Source organism: Callorhinus ursinus, unplaced genomic scaffold (genome assembly GCF_003265705.2).
Source record: "Callorhinus ursinus isolate GAN/ISIS: 27379988/994484 unplaced genomic scaffold, GSC_fseal_2.0 scaffold39, whole genome shotgun sequence".
NCBI classification, from domain to species: domain Eukaryota; kingdom Metazoa; phylum Chordata; class Mammalia; order Carnivora; family Otariidae; genus Callorhinus; species Callorhinus ursinus.
In genome coordinates, this window is record NW_027397101.1 from 3,393,027 (window position 1) to 3,409,364 (window position 16,338).

The window sequence follows — 16,338 nt, forward strand, 5'->3', positions numbered from 1 at the left end:
GATGCAAGACAATTAAGTGCAGGGTAGGACTTTTTTTTTTTCTTTACAAATCAGGAAAATGACCCAAAGAGAGCAACGGTTTCTCATTTTGTGCCCTCTAAAAAGAATACAAATATCGCTTCTTCTGGAATCTAACACACTGGCTTCACTTTCCAAAATGCATCATTTTATTTTCCTCATAAGGCAGTCATACATTATAAACTTTAAGCACATGACAGTCACATGATTTCTTCAGTAAGCCCTAGGACTTCCATGAGTTTTCCTGGAGCTTACAGCCAGAGTAGTCAAATATTAAAGCTTTCTCCACAGCCACACGTTCCTTTGATGTTTGGGTTATTGAAAACAAACTCACTGGATAATTTATCTTCAACATAGTCCATTTCTGTTCCTAAAAGTGTTAGCTGTGCTTTCTTTTCGATGAACACTCTGACTCCTTGGGGAGAAGAAAACACGTGTCACATAAAGCCTGCAGGTCTATGGAACCTGCTGATTCAAAGCACAAGTGAACTTTTTAAATAGTAACCACCAACAAAAGTCGAACAGGAAACTTCTGAATCTGTTTCATTATTTCCTTTAAGAGATTAGGGCTCAGTTTCCTGTCTGTCCCTTCTTTTCCACCCAATAATCTATGTCAAACACAATATTAGGCTTGGCAGTTGTAGAGAAGCATATTCCAATGACAATTCCATGCAAAACTAGAATTTGCTTTTCACAATACTTCACCCATTTTTCCAATTTGCAACATGAAGGAAATGTGTATATTCTGAGACTTGTGTAAAAACAGTCAAGAAATATGTGAAAAGCCTATACTGACATCCGTACACATGATACACTGGCAAGCCGAGAGATGCACAGGACTGTGATACACCGGGCTGGGGTCATAAGGCCCATCAGTGCAACATGGCTGTTTTGTTCTTCTGCTCATGGGCCGGAAAACTGGCAGTAACATAACTCCCTTGAATTACGCAGGTAGAGGTTGGTATCTTCATAAATATAATTGGTTTAAGAAAGCCTTCTTCCTTATAAGAAACTAATTACTCAAATGTAAACTATATATAGTTATTAGAGCTCATCTTCTGAAAAATTTAATATTTAAGGTATTTTATGTAGTGATTTAAAAAACAACATATTAACAAAAATGTCATTATTGGTCAGTAACTTCAGTTTAATGAGATGAACGGTAGGAACCTGCAAGCTAGCTAACAGCACAGCTCTGACGCAGAGCCACCACTGAAATGCCCGTGCACACTGAAGTTCCCCCAAGGCTGTGGCATTATTTTCTTTTAAATAGGTTTTATCAGATTACTGGGTAGGGGCACGGGGGCAAGAGAAAATTAAAGCACTGACATTTTTAATAAAAATTAGAAGTATAGGTTCCTCAAAAGCATAAGATGACATTACTTATTTGGGACAGACGTCAAACTGCTGCTTCCCACAAAAATGGATGGTTTGGTCTGAAGTTTTAGCATTTTAAAACCTTTGTGCACACAATGATTATCTTTTGTAATTGAAATAAACAAACAAACGATAAGAGCACAGCCTCTGGAATCAACTTGAGTAGGTTCAACTGTTCACCAGGCCACTGCACTAGCTGAGTGCCCTTAGGCAGCTACGTCACCTCTCCACGCCTCAGTCTCTTCATCTGCAAAACTGGGGACAATACGGTATCATTCTCACTCAGCTGCTGTGTATAAATCACTTGATACATGAAAGTCTGTCAAACCACCCTACCTCACAGCCAGCACTATATATGCTTAAAACTCACCATCTTGAACAACTTCTTCATCAGAATCTCCTTTTGTCTTTGTATATTCTAGAGTATAAGAAAGGCCATTACAACCCCTGGTTCGGACACCAACTTTCAGACCTACCTGAAAAAGCAGTGTAAATATAAACTTAGTTTTAAAGTAGTACGTATTAAGCATTTATAAAAACCCTGGCTATTTGACGTTATTTGTTTCTTCATAAGCTTAAAGAGGAAATTAGATTTCTGGCTATAACATGTCCCTTTAGAAAGTATAAGTGGAAAGGGGAACAAGCATTTAAAAAATTTAGCTATTTAACAAACAGCACTGCAATACTAGTGGGGAATCCTAAAATAAAAACAATTATATGCAAAAAACCCAAAACAATACAAAGGCGGAAACCCCCCAAAACCAGTCACTATCACTCTCAACATATTTTTTTCCTTTTTTCTTCCAGTCCTTGTCATATATACATATAATCTAAACACAGGCTTTATTATAACAGGAATAAGTCTTAATTCTCTGATTTGTTTTTGCCACTTAAGACATCATCCTTCCATGTGATTAACTTTCACAATTATCATTTGCATATAATGCCTTAGCAGTCCACTATACGAAGGCATGTTAACTACTTAACCTTTACTATTAGCAGTTTAGGTTGGGAATAACATTTTTAAAGGAAGAGGTGGTTTTTTTTTTTTTAAAGTAAGTTCTGCCCAATGTGGGGCTTGAATTCACAACCCCGAGATCAAGAGTTACATGCTCTACCAAATGAGCCATCCAGGTGCCCCTTAAAGAAGAGTTTTAATTCTAAACAAGAATAATCACTTTTCTTTTTTTTTTTTTTTAAAGGAAAAAGAAAGGTATCTGATGGCATAGATGACTACTTAACAAATTCTCACTTCCTCAAAACGTTTGTGCTCCACCTCATCGCATGAGATGTTCTCAGGAAATTTCCCTCCCTATGGTTAGGTTCACTGAGGTCCCCAGGCTGTCCCCTGGCAATCATACCTGCCTCTACACAGGGCCTTAAATCTAAGGCAGAACTATGAAAACATTCTCAAGTACCAGAAATCAAAAGACTGCAGCCAACACAGAGGTTAAGAAGTTTAAAAAGTGACCAAACTGCACTTTTAAAATACCAGTGTCTATCTTAATGTGATTTTCTAACAATATCTATCGAACTTCTACTCTTGGATCCTAGCTGCTTTTTTTAAGTATACAGTAAAAGTATTATCATAAAAAGTATGATTTCACCAAGCAGATCTTGATTCTCTTAAAAGTAGCAATGTGTACTTGCTTCAGGAAAGCAATCATGAGTGGGAAGACACTTGGTGAGACCGGGAGTTAGAATGCTAAGCTGCCTGGGAGTTCTGATGAGCTGAAGCGTTCTGACAGTAGTCTCTTCTGTCCTTAAACAACAAGGAGACAGAACTGTGGTTTTATTCACTCTCAGAGTGAGAGCTGAGAGAACATGTGGGGCATTTCACAGATTCAGCATGATCAACAGTAAACTGTCTAGATGAAATTCTGGAGCACATGTCCTAGGTATTGACTTGACTTAGCTTTTATCTTCATCAACAGGAAAGACTCAAGCAAGCAGAAAGTCCAACTACTAGGAATGAATACAGATACTTACAGAATACAGGAAAATACAGCTTTAGGTACCTGAAGTTTGGAAAAGGGACTGCTTGTACCAGCAATGACACCCAATGAAGTGTTTTCTCCATCCTTTTCATGTCATTGTCATCCCTCAAACCTACACAGTGTTTCATTTGGTCGATACCTGTATACTCTTTTCATTAGTCTATCCTAATAGAGATGGCATACTGATATTTTTAGCATTTAGTAATTCTTAGGAGGAATGTGCCAACTTCATTACATTGTAATATAGGTTGTACAACAGAACCTAGAAACCATTCCATAGTCTAATTACTAAATTTTAATAGTTTAATACTTGGATGTAATTTACAATATTCCACAGGCAACTAACAATTCACGAAGGTGAAGGTGATGCACACTCCCCTTACTCAACAATTTTTCGTCTAGGAGGACAGCCTACACAGGTGCACTAAACCAAGCTTACAGGCTTAGTCTTCAGAACAATGGGCCTGGCACACTACAGACACTAAATATTTGCTGAATGATATTTGTGGCAGCACTAGATGTAAACAACCCCAAAGACCTTTAATATGGGGGACTGGATAAATAAATAAAACAAAATACACTAATATATGCAGTCATAAAAAAAGAATGAGGTGGGTCTTTCTGTAATGCTCTGGAAAGAACTTCAAGCTATATTAGGGGCAAAAAGCAAAGCATAACCACAGCATATATGGAATGCTTTCCTCTAAGTAGGAAAGGAGATACACACAAACATTCCAAGCATGATCTAGGCCAGTAGTGCCCCTCGGGGAATTATTATTGGTTGTCACAACTGAGGAGTGGGGCGGTGCCACTGGAATCTAGTGCACAGAGGCCAGAGATAATACTAAACATCCTGCAATCCACCTCCAACAAAGAATTATCCAGCCCAAAACATCAATAGTGCAGAGCCTGAGAAACCCCAGTGTAGGCAGATAAAAATGTACAGATGGTCTCAGGAAAGACACTTAAGAGGTGGGCCCTTAGAAGGATGAAAGACAACCAAGAGTTTGGGGTCACAAAATGAAGTCTTTTTCACTGAATACCCTATTATATTTTATTTGAATCTCTAAAAACCATGAGCATATTTTATTTTTTAAATAAAAATCCCTAGCCAGTGAAAACATGCTGTTTATCACAAGATAAATTCAGTGTGAAAATACAACTTCAATTTTTTACTGAATATTCATCTGATTGGTTTTACTTACGTGTTCGGGCTTATCTTTAAGAAGCTGTTTTATCTTGTTTACTGCTGAAGGTGTCTGAAAAAAAGAACAAGTTATTAAGTTTTTAGCTACAAAACTTGCTTTCTTTAAAGCCTTATAGTTCCATAGCCTTTAAGACTATTCAAGTATATCTTTAGTAAATTCGTCTGACAAATTTATGCTCTTGTCTGAGTACCTTGTGGCTTTTATACACAAACACATGAACTCTCAACTCAAAGCATTCTATTTTTATTTTTTAAAATACCTTCTGGCAACATCCTTTGAATCTTGTCCCCCCCCAGGCAAGATCAGCTCCCTGTCATAAGTTCTCTGGTTCTCTCTACTTACATACATCACAAATCTAAGTTTTCTAGGCAGGATCTATTTTGTGCTCCTACTGTATGCTCAGCAACAAGCACAATCCCTGACACACAAATGGCGCTCAACAGCCAATGAATCAATTAAGTCATCACTGGGGAAGCCAATCTTCAGACATTTTTTCTTTTGATCATTATTAACCTATTGTTTTTATTTTATATTTTTTGCTTACCCCAAATCTATTTCAAGTCCATCAATATGCACAGAGGGAACAACGTAGCATCAACCCAGAGGGTGCCTCTCATACCAGTCCCACCACATGTTCACACAGATACTAAATGTGGTTTAAAACAATATCATCTCAGGATATCCGGATAAACAGAGCTAAGCTAGTCAACTACAGAAACAAGCACAAGGAGGCATTTTTCAGGAGCAATGTTGTTTAATTACCTAGCCCATTTGTCCTCAAAATGACAAAAATGCCACAATGTATTATATGTGTATGGGTCAGCATCATCAATCCCATTTTCTGGAGAAATGCAATTTTCCAACATCTACTGAATTTCTATTCTTGGATCCTATCTGCTTTTTCATGGTGCTGTCAGTGACAAAGTCTATTCCAGGGCATTCCTGCCCTACTTCCTAGCTGTGTCCAAGCCTGTTACTTGGCTTAAATGGGGAGAACAAACCCTCCTCCTCAGGATTCTTGTGAGGATTAAATAAGTTCATGAAGTACATTTAGAACAGTGCCAGGCACAAAGAGCTCAATATAAACTGCTACTTTACAATGATGAGAGTGTATTAACAAAGAGATCATGTCCTTCCCACTTTGTTTTATTAGCTCCTTAGCTGGCAATGCTGTGCTGGTCCTCCAGTTTTTTTATTGGCATTTTATTGGCTTGTGAAATCCCAGAGTGGACATTATGACCTATGACTTGGAAGTAACCTTAGCCAAAACCCCAGCCTGTGCGAAGGGAGCAGACTGAGAGGATGGCCTCAAAGTGTGCTCTTCTGGCCTGGCCGGTGGGGCCTTGGCCAGATGAGGATGTTGAAGCAGAGTCTGGACCCAATTCAGAAAGGCCATGAAACCAATTTAGAAAGCTGACGCTAGTATTTTTTAAAAACACAAACTAGAAGAGAAAAGAAAACAATGTATTACACTTAAAGATGAATGTTCAAAGAAACTCTGACTTCAATTATTAATGTACGGTGAGTGTGCACATATATATTTATTGTGCATAACTGTAAAAAAAAAAAAGGTAAAAAAAAAAAAATCACCACCAGTACGTGGTTTATAAAGGCCTTTTCCCACAACTCTACCAGAACAGAAGCCAACCAGTGTGACAATAGTGGACAATAGGGAACAGTATGCCGGGGGAAGAAAAAGGAAATGGAGAAGAGCAGAATTAATCCTTTTGTTTTGTTTTTTTTCTTCTTTTGAGATCACAGCATGTCAACCTCAAATAGTTACAGGAATATTTCTGAAAAAAATGTTTAAAAATGCTCATTTACCCTTCCAAACAACTGCCAGTAAAAACTAGCTTCTGTTATTCTCATGGTCTTATTTCCCACATTGAGTCCTGAAGAAATTAATCTAATTACTGTCAAAGAGCAAAGGATTTCCGATAAGTTAAAAAAAAAAAAAAGGCACAACCATGGGAAAATATTTATTGCAAGTACAACTTGCCCTGTAATGCTGGAGAGTCAAAGGTGAGGAGGGTTCACGGCTGCATGACCAAAACAAAGAAGACAGGGTGTACACACTACTCTGTCAATAGCCCCACGTGTTTTTATCTCCACGTGATTATTAAATTACTGAATTTGATTTTACAAAATAATGTTTTTTCTTCTTTTCCCAACTCTTAGTAGAAAACACTTACACAGAGTACACACAAACAATTCATGGAGTGGTCCACCTATCCCGAAGCGGTCGACTTCACACTCCTGTACTCTTAAGGGAAAAGTAACCTGTTGTGCCTGGGAACTGTCATTATAGGAACCAAAATGAGTCTTTCTTAATTTTCCTGTGTCAGGCCAAAACCAAACATACTGCATTGGGAGGAGTGTTATTAATGATGGAAACCCAGCGGCGTACTTACTTAAAGGGAAAGATAGGGATCTTATAACTTTCTAAGTGAGGGATTGATTTTCAGAACAAGTCAGAATGGCTAAAAGGGAACATGTGGCACGTGAAAAAAAAATGCTAGCTATAAAAAATATTTTCTGTATCTCAGGACCAGGCAGAAGCTGAGGATCCTACAGGCTCCACATCTATTTGCAGGCTCTGGCAACTCTGCAGTAAGTACACTCAATCTGGCAAATAGTCCGAAAACTTCACAACAAAACAACAGGCTGCAGGCCTGGTAGCCTTCCAATTTCCATGCACTCCCCCCAAACAATTAAGACACCTATACTTTTCTCAGAAATGTATGTAGAATTAATGACTTATTCACCTGAGATTTGGCCAATGAATTAAAGTTTGAGATTCCTGAAACTCAATGAAATATAACGATGGTTTTTAATCTACTCAGAGGTAGATCACAGAACAAGACAAAAGGCCCTTAAAAAAGATTTTTAGTCCATTTTTGTATCAGAAGCTTTTCATCCTCAACACTGTATATCCTTAGGTAATTGTATTTCCTTAGGTAATTCCCCAGGCAATTTTAATATTTTGCTGTCCAAGAAAACAAAATTAAAACCAAAGCTAACTCCATGATTATGTACACTAAACATGTGCCAACAACTACAACCTATTTTCATTTTCATTATAAATGTGGCATTTTAATGTTTAAAAGACGGTAGATAAATAGCAGCCAATGAACAAGTTGCAGTATATTTTAACTCATTATGGCATTATGGTGTTTCCCCTTCTGTCTTTTCCTATTCATCTGTGTGTGTGTATATATTTTGTGGCCTACATTTTAAATAGTTTAACATGTTTCCCATGCAATACATAGTAATAGACATATTAACCATTTACTGAGTACCTTCCATGTGCTTAGTGGTTTATATGCATCATCTTAAATTCTTACAATCCTGTGATTTAAGTATTAAAGATTAAATAATTGACACAGGGATAGTAAGTTAAAGAATGAAAAGTTATGACTCCCAAACTTAAAAAAAAAAACGTTATTTACAGTGACTACATAATAGTTCACCAACTGGATCTACTCACTAACTGGATCTACTCTAATTTATTTAACCTCTCATTGTTATACATTTAGGCTACTTCCAATTGTTTCCTGGAGAATATCCCTTAAATTGCCTAAATATACAAATTACTGCTTGGTCATTGTTCCAAAGGACTTCTGGTACTTGTCCTTCAATGAATTAACAGCTCCTTATTGGGGCTCAAGTAACATATTGTTTCCTTGTCCTTCTCAACCAGGTACCACTAGAAATTTTAAAGTACCCACTGCCCATAATGAATTAACTTCCCTCTGTGCATGAAGAATGATGCTGGCTATGTACCATCATTCTCTTACAATTTTGGTTGCGCTTTATGAACAGCTATAGTTACGTCCCTAATCCTAAATTATAGTTGCGCTAATTCTGATTTGTAGAACGATGGAAATAAAAGCCTCTGCCAGTAGGGCAGTGTTAAATCTTCAGGCTTTCATCATATCTTACTCTGGCTCCTACGAATTCAATTTCTTTTGCCAACACCTGGGTATGCAGAGTAGGGACAGCATCCTCTTTGGAGGTTCTCCACAGGTGTCCAAAGGTACTCAACTTTGAGGTGGTGGGGTGGAGTCTTAAAACATTCAAAGAACCATCTCTGGTTGCATAAAAGTGTTAAGGGCTGCCTGTCACCAAACTAAGCCTTCTGTTCCAGCAAACCACCAGTCCTCTCCTGGATTAACATCAGTTAATGTGGACACCTGGGCGCTGACAGCGTGGAACCATGTTTTCATTTCATCAATTCCTTTTCCTTTTCCTAGCCTTTTGATGACCCCTGGTAGGCTACACAGGTACAGCACTTGGACAAGTTTGCACCATGTCAAACTCCTGATGTCAAATTTATATATCTAGGTAACACTGATCTCTTCCTACCCATTTTGCTGAATAATCTCCAGTTTCATCTGCTTTCATCTGTATTCACTCATTAGCCCTTTGATCACCTGCTTCTGCACTCGACAGAACACGCTGGGATTTACAATGTTTGCAAAAACACCTGAAAACTAAGAACAGACAGCAATTCATGCATGCCACAGTGTCTTGAGACTAGGGAACATATGCTAGGATTAAAATGACTGCAGCCTGCTATGCAGGCCGTGTGTGGAAAGCAGCGAGGACCTGCTTTATCTTTGGCACCAGCTAAAACTACAGGGAAAGGAACTTCTAAAGTTAGCTAGACAGTTAAACAGGCTAAGTTCAGACAATGGACTTTGGCAAGTTAATCAGAACACTTGATCAAAGGCAACATGGAGCCCCTGTGGACTAAGAATTGACAAGATGAAGAACTGACCAATTCTGTTAGCAGAATTAGCTCAGTAACAGGTCATGAGGCAGGAGGAAGTGCAGAGAGCTCAGGTCTGAGAATGCGAGCTGTGTTATTATCCCTAGTAATTCTAGGGTGGCAAAGGTCTGGCCCACAACGGTGTCCCTGGAGGGTGGGAACTGTGTAACTCTATTTCTTGTCCTGAAACACAAGTCGTCTTAAACGTCAGCTGAATGACAAGGAATGGAGAGGAAAGGAATGACTCAGAGATTTTGAACAAGCAGGTAATATGCTAGATGATGGACAAAGAAAAGGCCATAAAGCGTCTCTGTACCTCTTCTTTCTCGCTCTACCATTACCAGTGGTAGAATTCTTTTCAGTTCTGAATATTTTTTAATTGAGATTGAAAGACACAAATTTTGACTCATGCCCTTTAGTTCCTGTGATTTCAAGACCTTGGAGAATTCTAAGATCTGATGATGTTATCTTCCAGACATGAAACCGGCTTGGTCGTACAGAAAACAGTAATACAGAATAATCGGGATAACCTCTGTACAGGCTGGAAACATTGACCCATTTTAAAAATGAATTCTCCCACCTGTTCACAACTTTCTTCTATTTTGGTACAACTGATTTTCTGACAACAGGCTTTCTTATAGAATTAGTTTGAATGGAATCCGTGATTCATAAGCTTTCCTATGAAATCCAACTCTTCCAAAACACAAGTGACTGCCTAAAGGATACTGAGTTTTCTTGGAGTGAAATGTTTTGGAACTAGATAGAGGTGATGGTTGCACAACATTGTGAATGTACTAAATGCCACTGAATGGTACATTTTAAGGTGGTTAATTTTATGTGAGTTCTCCCTCAGTTAAAAGAAAAAAAAAAAACGACTGCACAGTACACCAGGGATCCCGTCTGCGGGATAAATCCCGCGGTGAGCATCTGCGGCATAGACTCTGGTGCCCTCCCAGTGTGTTCGACCTTTCACCCAGAAAACGCCCAACGCTCACTCAGGGTAGAGATTTTTATCCTTCTTTGTCCTTTGTGAGAGCCGACCACGGCCGAGGCCCGCTGGAGGGACAGAGGGTGTTTCAAAAAGCCTTCCCTCCCAGACCCCAGGAAGGAACTCTTTGTGCACTACAGCTTTGATCTCAGTGAGGGGTGGGCTTTGTTGAGGCTGCGCTCTCACGTCGCCCGCCACGCTCGCCTCATCGTGCCCCGGCGAGCTTCCGCCCTCCCCGCGCACCTCGAAGGCAGGGGGCCCGGTTCCCTCCCCCAGCTTCCCGCACGCCGAGCTCTGAAAAGCCAGCGACCCAGGCACAGTCGCAACCTTAGGCTCGCAGCGGGCCGCCTCGGCCGCCCGGGAATTCACGCACACACAGCGACCCCCACCCCCGCACGCAGCGGCGCAGGGCCTGCTGGGAAACGTAGTTCCCGGGGTGTCCGGCTCTCGCGGAGCAGCCCCGCCCCGGCTTGTTTATCTCCCCAGCCGGGGCGAGGAGGACAGGGCGGCGACGCAGCGGGCGCTGAGCGGGCCCAGCGCCCTGCCGCCGTGACCTCCTCGAGGGGGCGGAGGTGAACCATTGTCACCCGTCCGACCGCGCGCCCTGGCCACTCACCAGGGTGAGGGCGGCCCGGGTGGGCTGCAGTTTCCTCTTGCTCACAGCCCGGACAGTGGCTCGGACTAAAGAAGCCGACATCCTCGCCGTCCCGGAGCCCCGGTGCCTCGGGCCGGAGCTCGGCCACCTCAGCCTCTCTCCATGGACACGGCGGCCGCATTGACGCCACAGGCTCCGGCGCACGGCGCCCCAGGCCCCGCCCCGCGCGGGCCCACCCACGCCGTTGCCATTGGGCGGGCCGCGTGAGTGACGGGCAGAGGGCGGGGCGCGGCGCTTGGGCTGTGGGCACGTGACGCGGGGCGCAATGGCCCGGGGCGTTGAAGGTGCGTGGGGGAGGGAGGCGCAAGGTCGTTTGCGCGAGGACTACCTCCGCGCGTCGTGGGGAGTGGGGTTTGGGCACGTGGAGTGATTGCTGACTTGTGGACGCTGGAGGCGTGTCGCTCCACGATCTGTCCCTGGGAAAGGTTTGCGGCGTCCCTGCGTAAGAACGCTGAGCACGAGAGCTGGTGCTCTCCAAAGCAGAAAGGTTCCGAGGCCCAGGTACATCCATTTGTCTTCCTTTTTGGTCGAGCTAGGCAGTTCCTAAAGAGCATAGACTTACCGCAGAGTCGTGAAATAAACGGCTGAGACACCCCCGGCCCCCCGCCTCACCTCATGCTGTACTGCAAGGGATACTGGAGGACGGTGCTAATGTAACTTTAGCTTTTAGGTGCCGACTTTGGAACCCAAACAGTCCGAGGATGTGATTGGGCAGCTCTGTCAACATAGCGTGAACCGTCTAATAAGCTTGATTTAACACCTGTTGTCAGACCTTGTCGTGGCTGCGCAGGGGCTTCTGCCTTTTAATTCTGCCTGTTAATTCGGCAAATACACCGAAGCACCAGGCATGCATAGGTAGCCTGGTAAATGGAGAGCCGAGGAAAGAATGAGAGATCCTGGATGGGTAGAAGTTAGCAGTCGGAAGGAGGAGAACCGAAGGATAGGAGGCTTTTCTCGTGGCGGTGCTAGAGGTAAAGGGAAAAGGAGTTTCGGTGGGGTGGTGCTGGGGAGGACTCTTGCTCAGTGTTTCAATGTGGAAAGAACTATCAGTGAACTGTGTTTTAGAGCCCAGTTTATCTTTCATGCCCTAAAACCTACAGGATTGGAGAGTTCAAAATTCCCTTAAGTAGTTGGGTCTCCCTGCTACTGAAATACAACTGCCTGACACTAAGAGAATGGTTATTTTTGCCTATAAACCCGGCTTAACCCAAAACAAAGGGTGAGACTAGGAGATGGTAGTATGGTGGGTTTGTCTTGGCTTCATCTGACTAGCTGGGTGATTTGGCACAAGGTGTTTTACTTCTCATGCCCTTCCTCCCACAGACTGTGAAGATTAAATGAAAGGCCCTTAGACGAGTGTATGGCACCTAGCTAAGTACTACAACTCAATAAACGTTGCTAGTTGTTCATGGATATTTAAAGAGGTCATATATTGTGAAACTGATATTACAATGGTGGATGTACATGCCGTTATACATTTGTCCAAACCCATAGAACTTATCACACCAAGAATGAATCCTAGTGTAAACAATGGATTTGGGGATAATGTTGTGTCCATATAGCGTCATCAGTTGTAACAAATTCCCCACCCTGGAGTAGGATGTGCATAGTGGAGGATTTGGACTTGTGTGGGGACAGGGGCTTATGGAAACTCTGCACTTTCCATTCACTTTTGTTGTGAACCTGAAACTGCTCTAAGAAATAAAGTGTGTTAATAAAATGTAAAAAAAAAAAAAAAGACGCCATGTATCATTCTTAATTGTTGAAATATTGTTATTTTTTTCAATTAACAATCTTAATTGTTTCAATATTGTTATGTAGTTGTGTAGCACTGTATAGATTTCAAAAACACCCTTGGGCACACTGTCTCATAGTAGCCTCACAATTTTAGGCTGAGTAGAGCAGGAGCATTGGGACGGCTAGTTTAAAAATGATGCATAAACTCTGGCCTTTTAGTATAGTGCTTTAGAAAAAAAGTGCGTTTTAAAAATCTAGTCCTAAATTTTCTGATTCAGGATCCCCCATGTATGTTTAATTCTTTCATCTATTTAATACACACTACTCAGTTTTTAACTTGGTTGGCTGTTTTGCATGTGAGTGGTAAGTCACATAATCTACTTGTTAGTGGGTCAGGCATACCTAATGCTATCTCAAACTGGTGCAGGTCCCCGAGATAAATTGGCCTTAGGTTTTCATGACTATGTAAGAAATATGTGGGCTCCCTTATCTCAGGACAGCAGCTGTCCTAGGGTGTCTTGAGGTGGGTGTGTAGGGTGTCTTGAGGTGGGTGTGGTAACTGTTGAGGGAGTTGGCAAGCTGTAACCACATTTAGATTTCCACCAATAGGTTAAAAGCTTAAAATAGGGAAATGTTCAGTGTTGCAATTCAGGCCTTAGTTTCAGGGCTTAGACATTTAAAAAAGTGTTTTTCCTAGTTAAGACCTCACTTGCTCCTCACTACTCTGTGAAAGGGCAGGGGTGACTTCCATTTTATAGGCACGGAAACTGAACTGCCATGAGGTTAGGGGGATTGCCACACTCTCAGCAGGAAAACTGGCAGAGCCAGAGACCCGAATCAAGTCTAGAATTCCACACAGGGAAGTGTGCTGAATTCTTGACTGCTGTTGTCCAAACATGCCTACTTTCAAAGAAAAAAAACAATGAGCACATCTTTACAGTTTTACGGGAGTTTGTTGAATTCTGTTCTGAACATTTTTTTTTTTGCCTGTAACACTATGAACCCTATTAACCTAAGTCAGGATTTTTTCCCACTCAGGAAAGATTTTTTTTTTTTTAATAGAACCATTTGTGAAACACATTTGAAAATGAAAAGTAAACTGAAGTTATGTCAGAACATTTTAGTAACGTCTCCAAGTGTGCACATTGTTGATACTGTACACACTGAGCAAGGGATTAGAAAGTGTAGACTGGGACTGTTAAGAATAGATTTCATTTTCTTGTTTGTTCCTGGGAGAAAGAGGAAAGGAAATTGTGCTAGTGGAGCATTTGTGGAGCTTGCGGAGGGACAGGCCAGCTGCATCTGAACGATAACTACACCCTGGAAGCTGGCCTCAGCATGGAGCAGATGCACTTGTCCCCTGGCTGGGGCGCTGAAAAGGGGCTGTGACCAGTGCCCAAGTCAAGGGTCATCCATTCCCCAGGTCTGGCAAACACTGGTCACTGTCCCATTGATCAGTGTGAGGGACTGAAATCTACCACAGGAATTAGAATAAAATGTAGGAAGCTTTTTAACATTCTTAAAAGGATATAAGGGAAACATGGTTTCCATGAAAAGGAAGATAGTAACAATAAACTTGAATGAGAGGAAAAGGGAAGGTGGCTGAGGTACATTAAGGACGATCAGAAGTAAAATGACAAAATTCATGTGAGACAGAAAACAGCAAAATGACATAAAAAATCCAGCTAGTCATGTGGAGATTAGGATGAAGGAAAAAGATGACAGAGAAATGCTGAAAAAAGACAAAAGTATTTTTGAGAAAAAAAAAATTTAAGAACATACTTTCCCAAGTTGAAAAAAACCAACAACCAAAAAACCAAACTGGGCTAGGGAGATACATGGGATTTGCTTTTGTTTCAGACAAAAGTCATGGACACAAAACTTACAGGGCTAAGTAAACACTGAAGTATCCAAGCAGAAAAATAAAATCTACAAGGGAGGCCTCTGATTTCTGCTATCATGCCAGAAGACAGCATTAATAGGCTTTCCAAAGAAAGTGTGACAAGAATTGTGTGCCCAGTCAAGTTCATTTTCATGCTGAAGGCAAGAGAAATCAGGAGAGCAGCTTCTGCCCAGTGTACATAATTCATGCGGTTAATTGAGGAGTTTGGGTTCATCCAAACTGAGTAAGGAATGATCACTAATCCTTTCTACCACAACTTCCCAAATTCGGTACGTAATTTTGATAGGATTTTTCTTTAACTGGAGTATGTCTTCAAGTAGGTGAAAAGAAGGGCTCACAGGTGTTATTTTCTGAGCCCTCTCCTACCTGGGAATGCTTGCCCAGCATACACCCTCCCCATCCTTCTCTGTCTTCATCCCACCAAGCCTGTACCTCTCTTGTGGGCATTCCTTCCCAGTGCTTGGCACACAGTGGGGTCAATGAACAGGAGATCGCATGAGCACAAGTAGAGGGAGCATGAGATAAAGAGCAGATCTGTACTGCCCTCCTTCATCTGGTTTCCTCATGAAATTTGGGACTCTCGCTAGAAAGTAATGTGGATAAAATTACAGGTTGAAATTCTGATTTTATTTCAAAATGATAAATAAACCGAGGCATAATTCTGACCACATACTACTTCTGGATGGCTTGTGGAGTTAGAGAAACAGTTCCAGGAGGGCTCCAGTCAGACCCAAAATGACACCAACCAAATTTGTGATTGGCAGAGACGGCCTCTTTAATCCTCAGGGATTTCTTAAAAGTTCTCCACCCTAATTTCTGAGTATCATAAAAAGTAAAAAGCACTTCTACTTTGTCATTTTTCCTTTGAAAATGTTTTTAGCAGCAAACAGGACTACTTGTTTTCCTTACTTCATTTTTATGAGTATAGGAATTCTATGTCAACTTAACTTAAAATTAGAGAGGGGAAAAAACCCCAGAGCCCCTCGGTGGCGCTGCTGACCCATGGAAGGCTCGCATAAATAGGTACTCATGTTCCGCGTTGTCACTTCTACAAATATCAATAAAATAAGGCTTGTAAATTGTAAATACAGTAGGAGCAGTTCACACATATTTGATATGCTTTCACACAAGGATTCAGTAAACAATAAATATAATTTCCCCTCTTCAAAACAAAAAAGGGATTTGTAGGTGAAAAAAAGGGTTAATTTACTCAGGGTTTATCAGCACACCACTTTCAGTGTGCTTTGAAAGAATTAAAAACCATGAAATTGTATTCACTGAATACTGGCCCAACAGTTATACTTTTTTTTTTTTTTAAACCTGGCTTAAAAAAAAATAAAACCTGGCTTAAATACATATATCATGGCTTTCTCTTAAAATGCTTACATCTATGGGGATTTGTGGTACGTGAGACTGTATTAAATTTATTTTTCCTCATTAACAATTTCATTAAGTTAAAAAAAATCTGACATTTCCCTTAAATGTTAAGTTGAAGCCTGATCTATGCTGCTGTGTCCTGTGAAATGAACCTAATTTCAAAGTGAATAGGAACGCCTGAGTGGCCATTTAGAGTGCTGCATTTTTTCCTTCCCTCATGATTCCTGCTGGGTCCTCTTCGCTGAGGCTTTTCCCTGAGTCATATATTTACTGGAAAGGCTACCTAGAGGGGGGGAAAAAACAAAAC

The 16,338-nt window shown here is 41.2% G+C and overlaps 2 protein-coding genes across 7 annotated transcripts in view; both read right to left on the minus strand.

The window, feature by feature from the left end:
* Positions 1 to 144: 144 nt before the first annotated feature.
* ISCA1 (iron-sulfur cluster assembly 1) lies at positions 145 to 11,165 on the minus strand. Its single transcript, XM_025851728.2, has 4 exons — positions 10,976 to 11,165; positions 4,598 to 4,651; positions 1,766 to 1,871; positions 145 to 433 (listed from the first exon to the last, which is right to left on the minus strand). Exons 1-4 carry the CDS (start codon positions 11,054 to 11,056, stop codon positions 285 to 287), a joined length of 390 nt encoding a protein of 129 aa, XP_025707513.1. The 5' UTR covers positions 11,057 to 11,165; the 3' UTR covers positions 145 to 284.
* Positions 11,166 to 15,259: 4,094 nt separating this feature from the next.
* TUT7 (terminal uridylyl transferase 7) overlaps positions 15,260 to 16,338 on the minus strand; it is a 65,767-nt gene continuing 64,688 nt past the window's right edge. For all 6 annotated transcript variants that reach the window (XM_073880682.1, XM_073880683.1, XM_025851706.2 and 3 more), the window contains one exon: positions 15,260 to 16,314. In XM_073880682.1, coding sequence (XP_073736783.1) covers positions 16,247 to 16,314 — 68 coding nt within the window. In that variant the 3' untranslated portion in view covers positions 15,260 to 16,246. The remainder of the gene's footprint in view (positions 16,315 to 16,338) is intronic.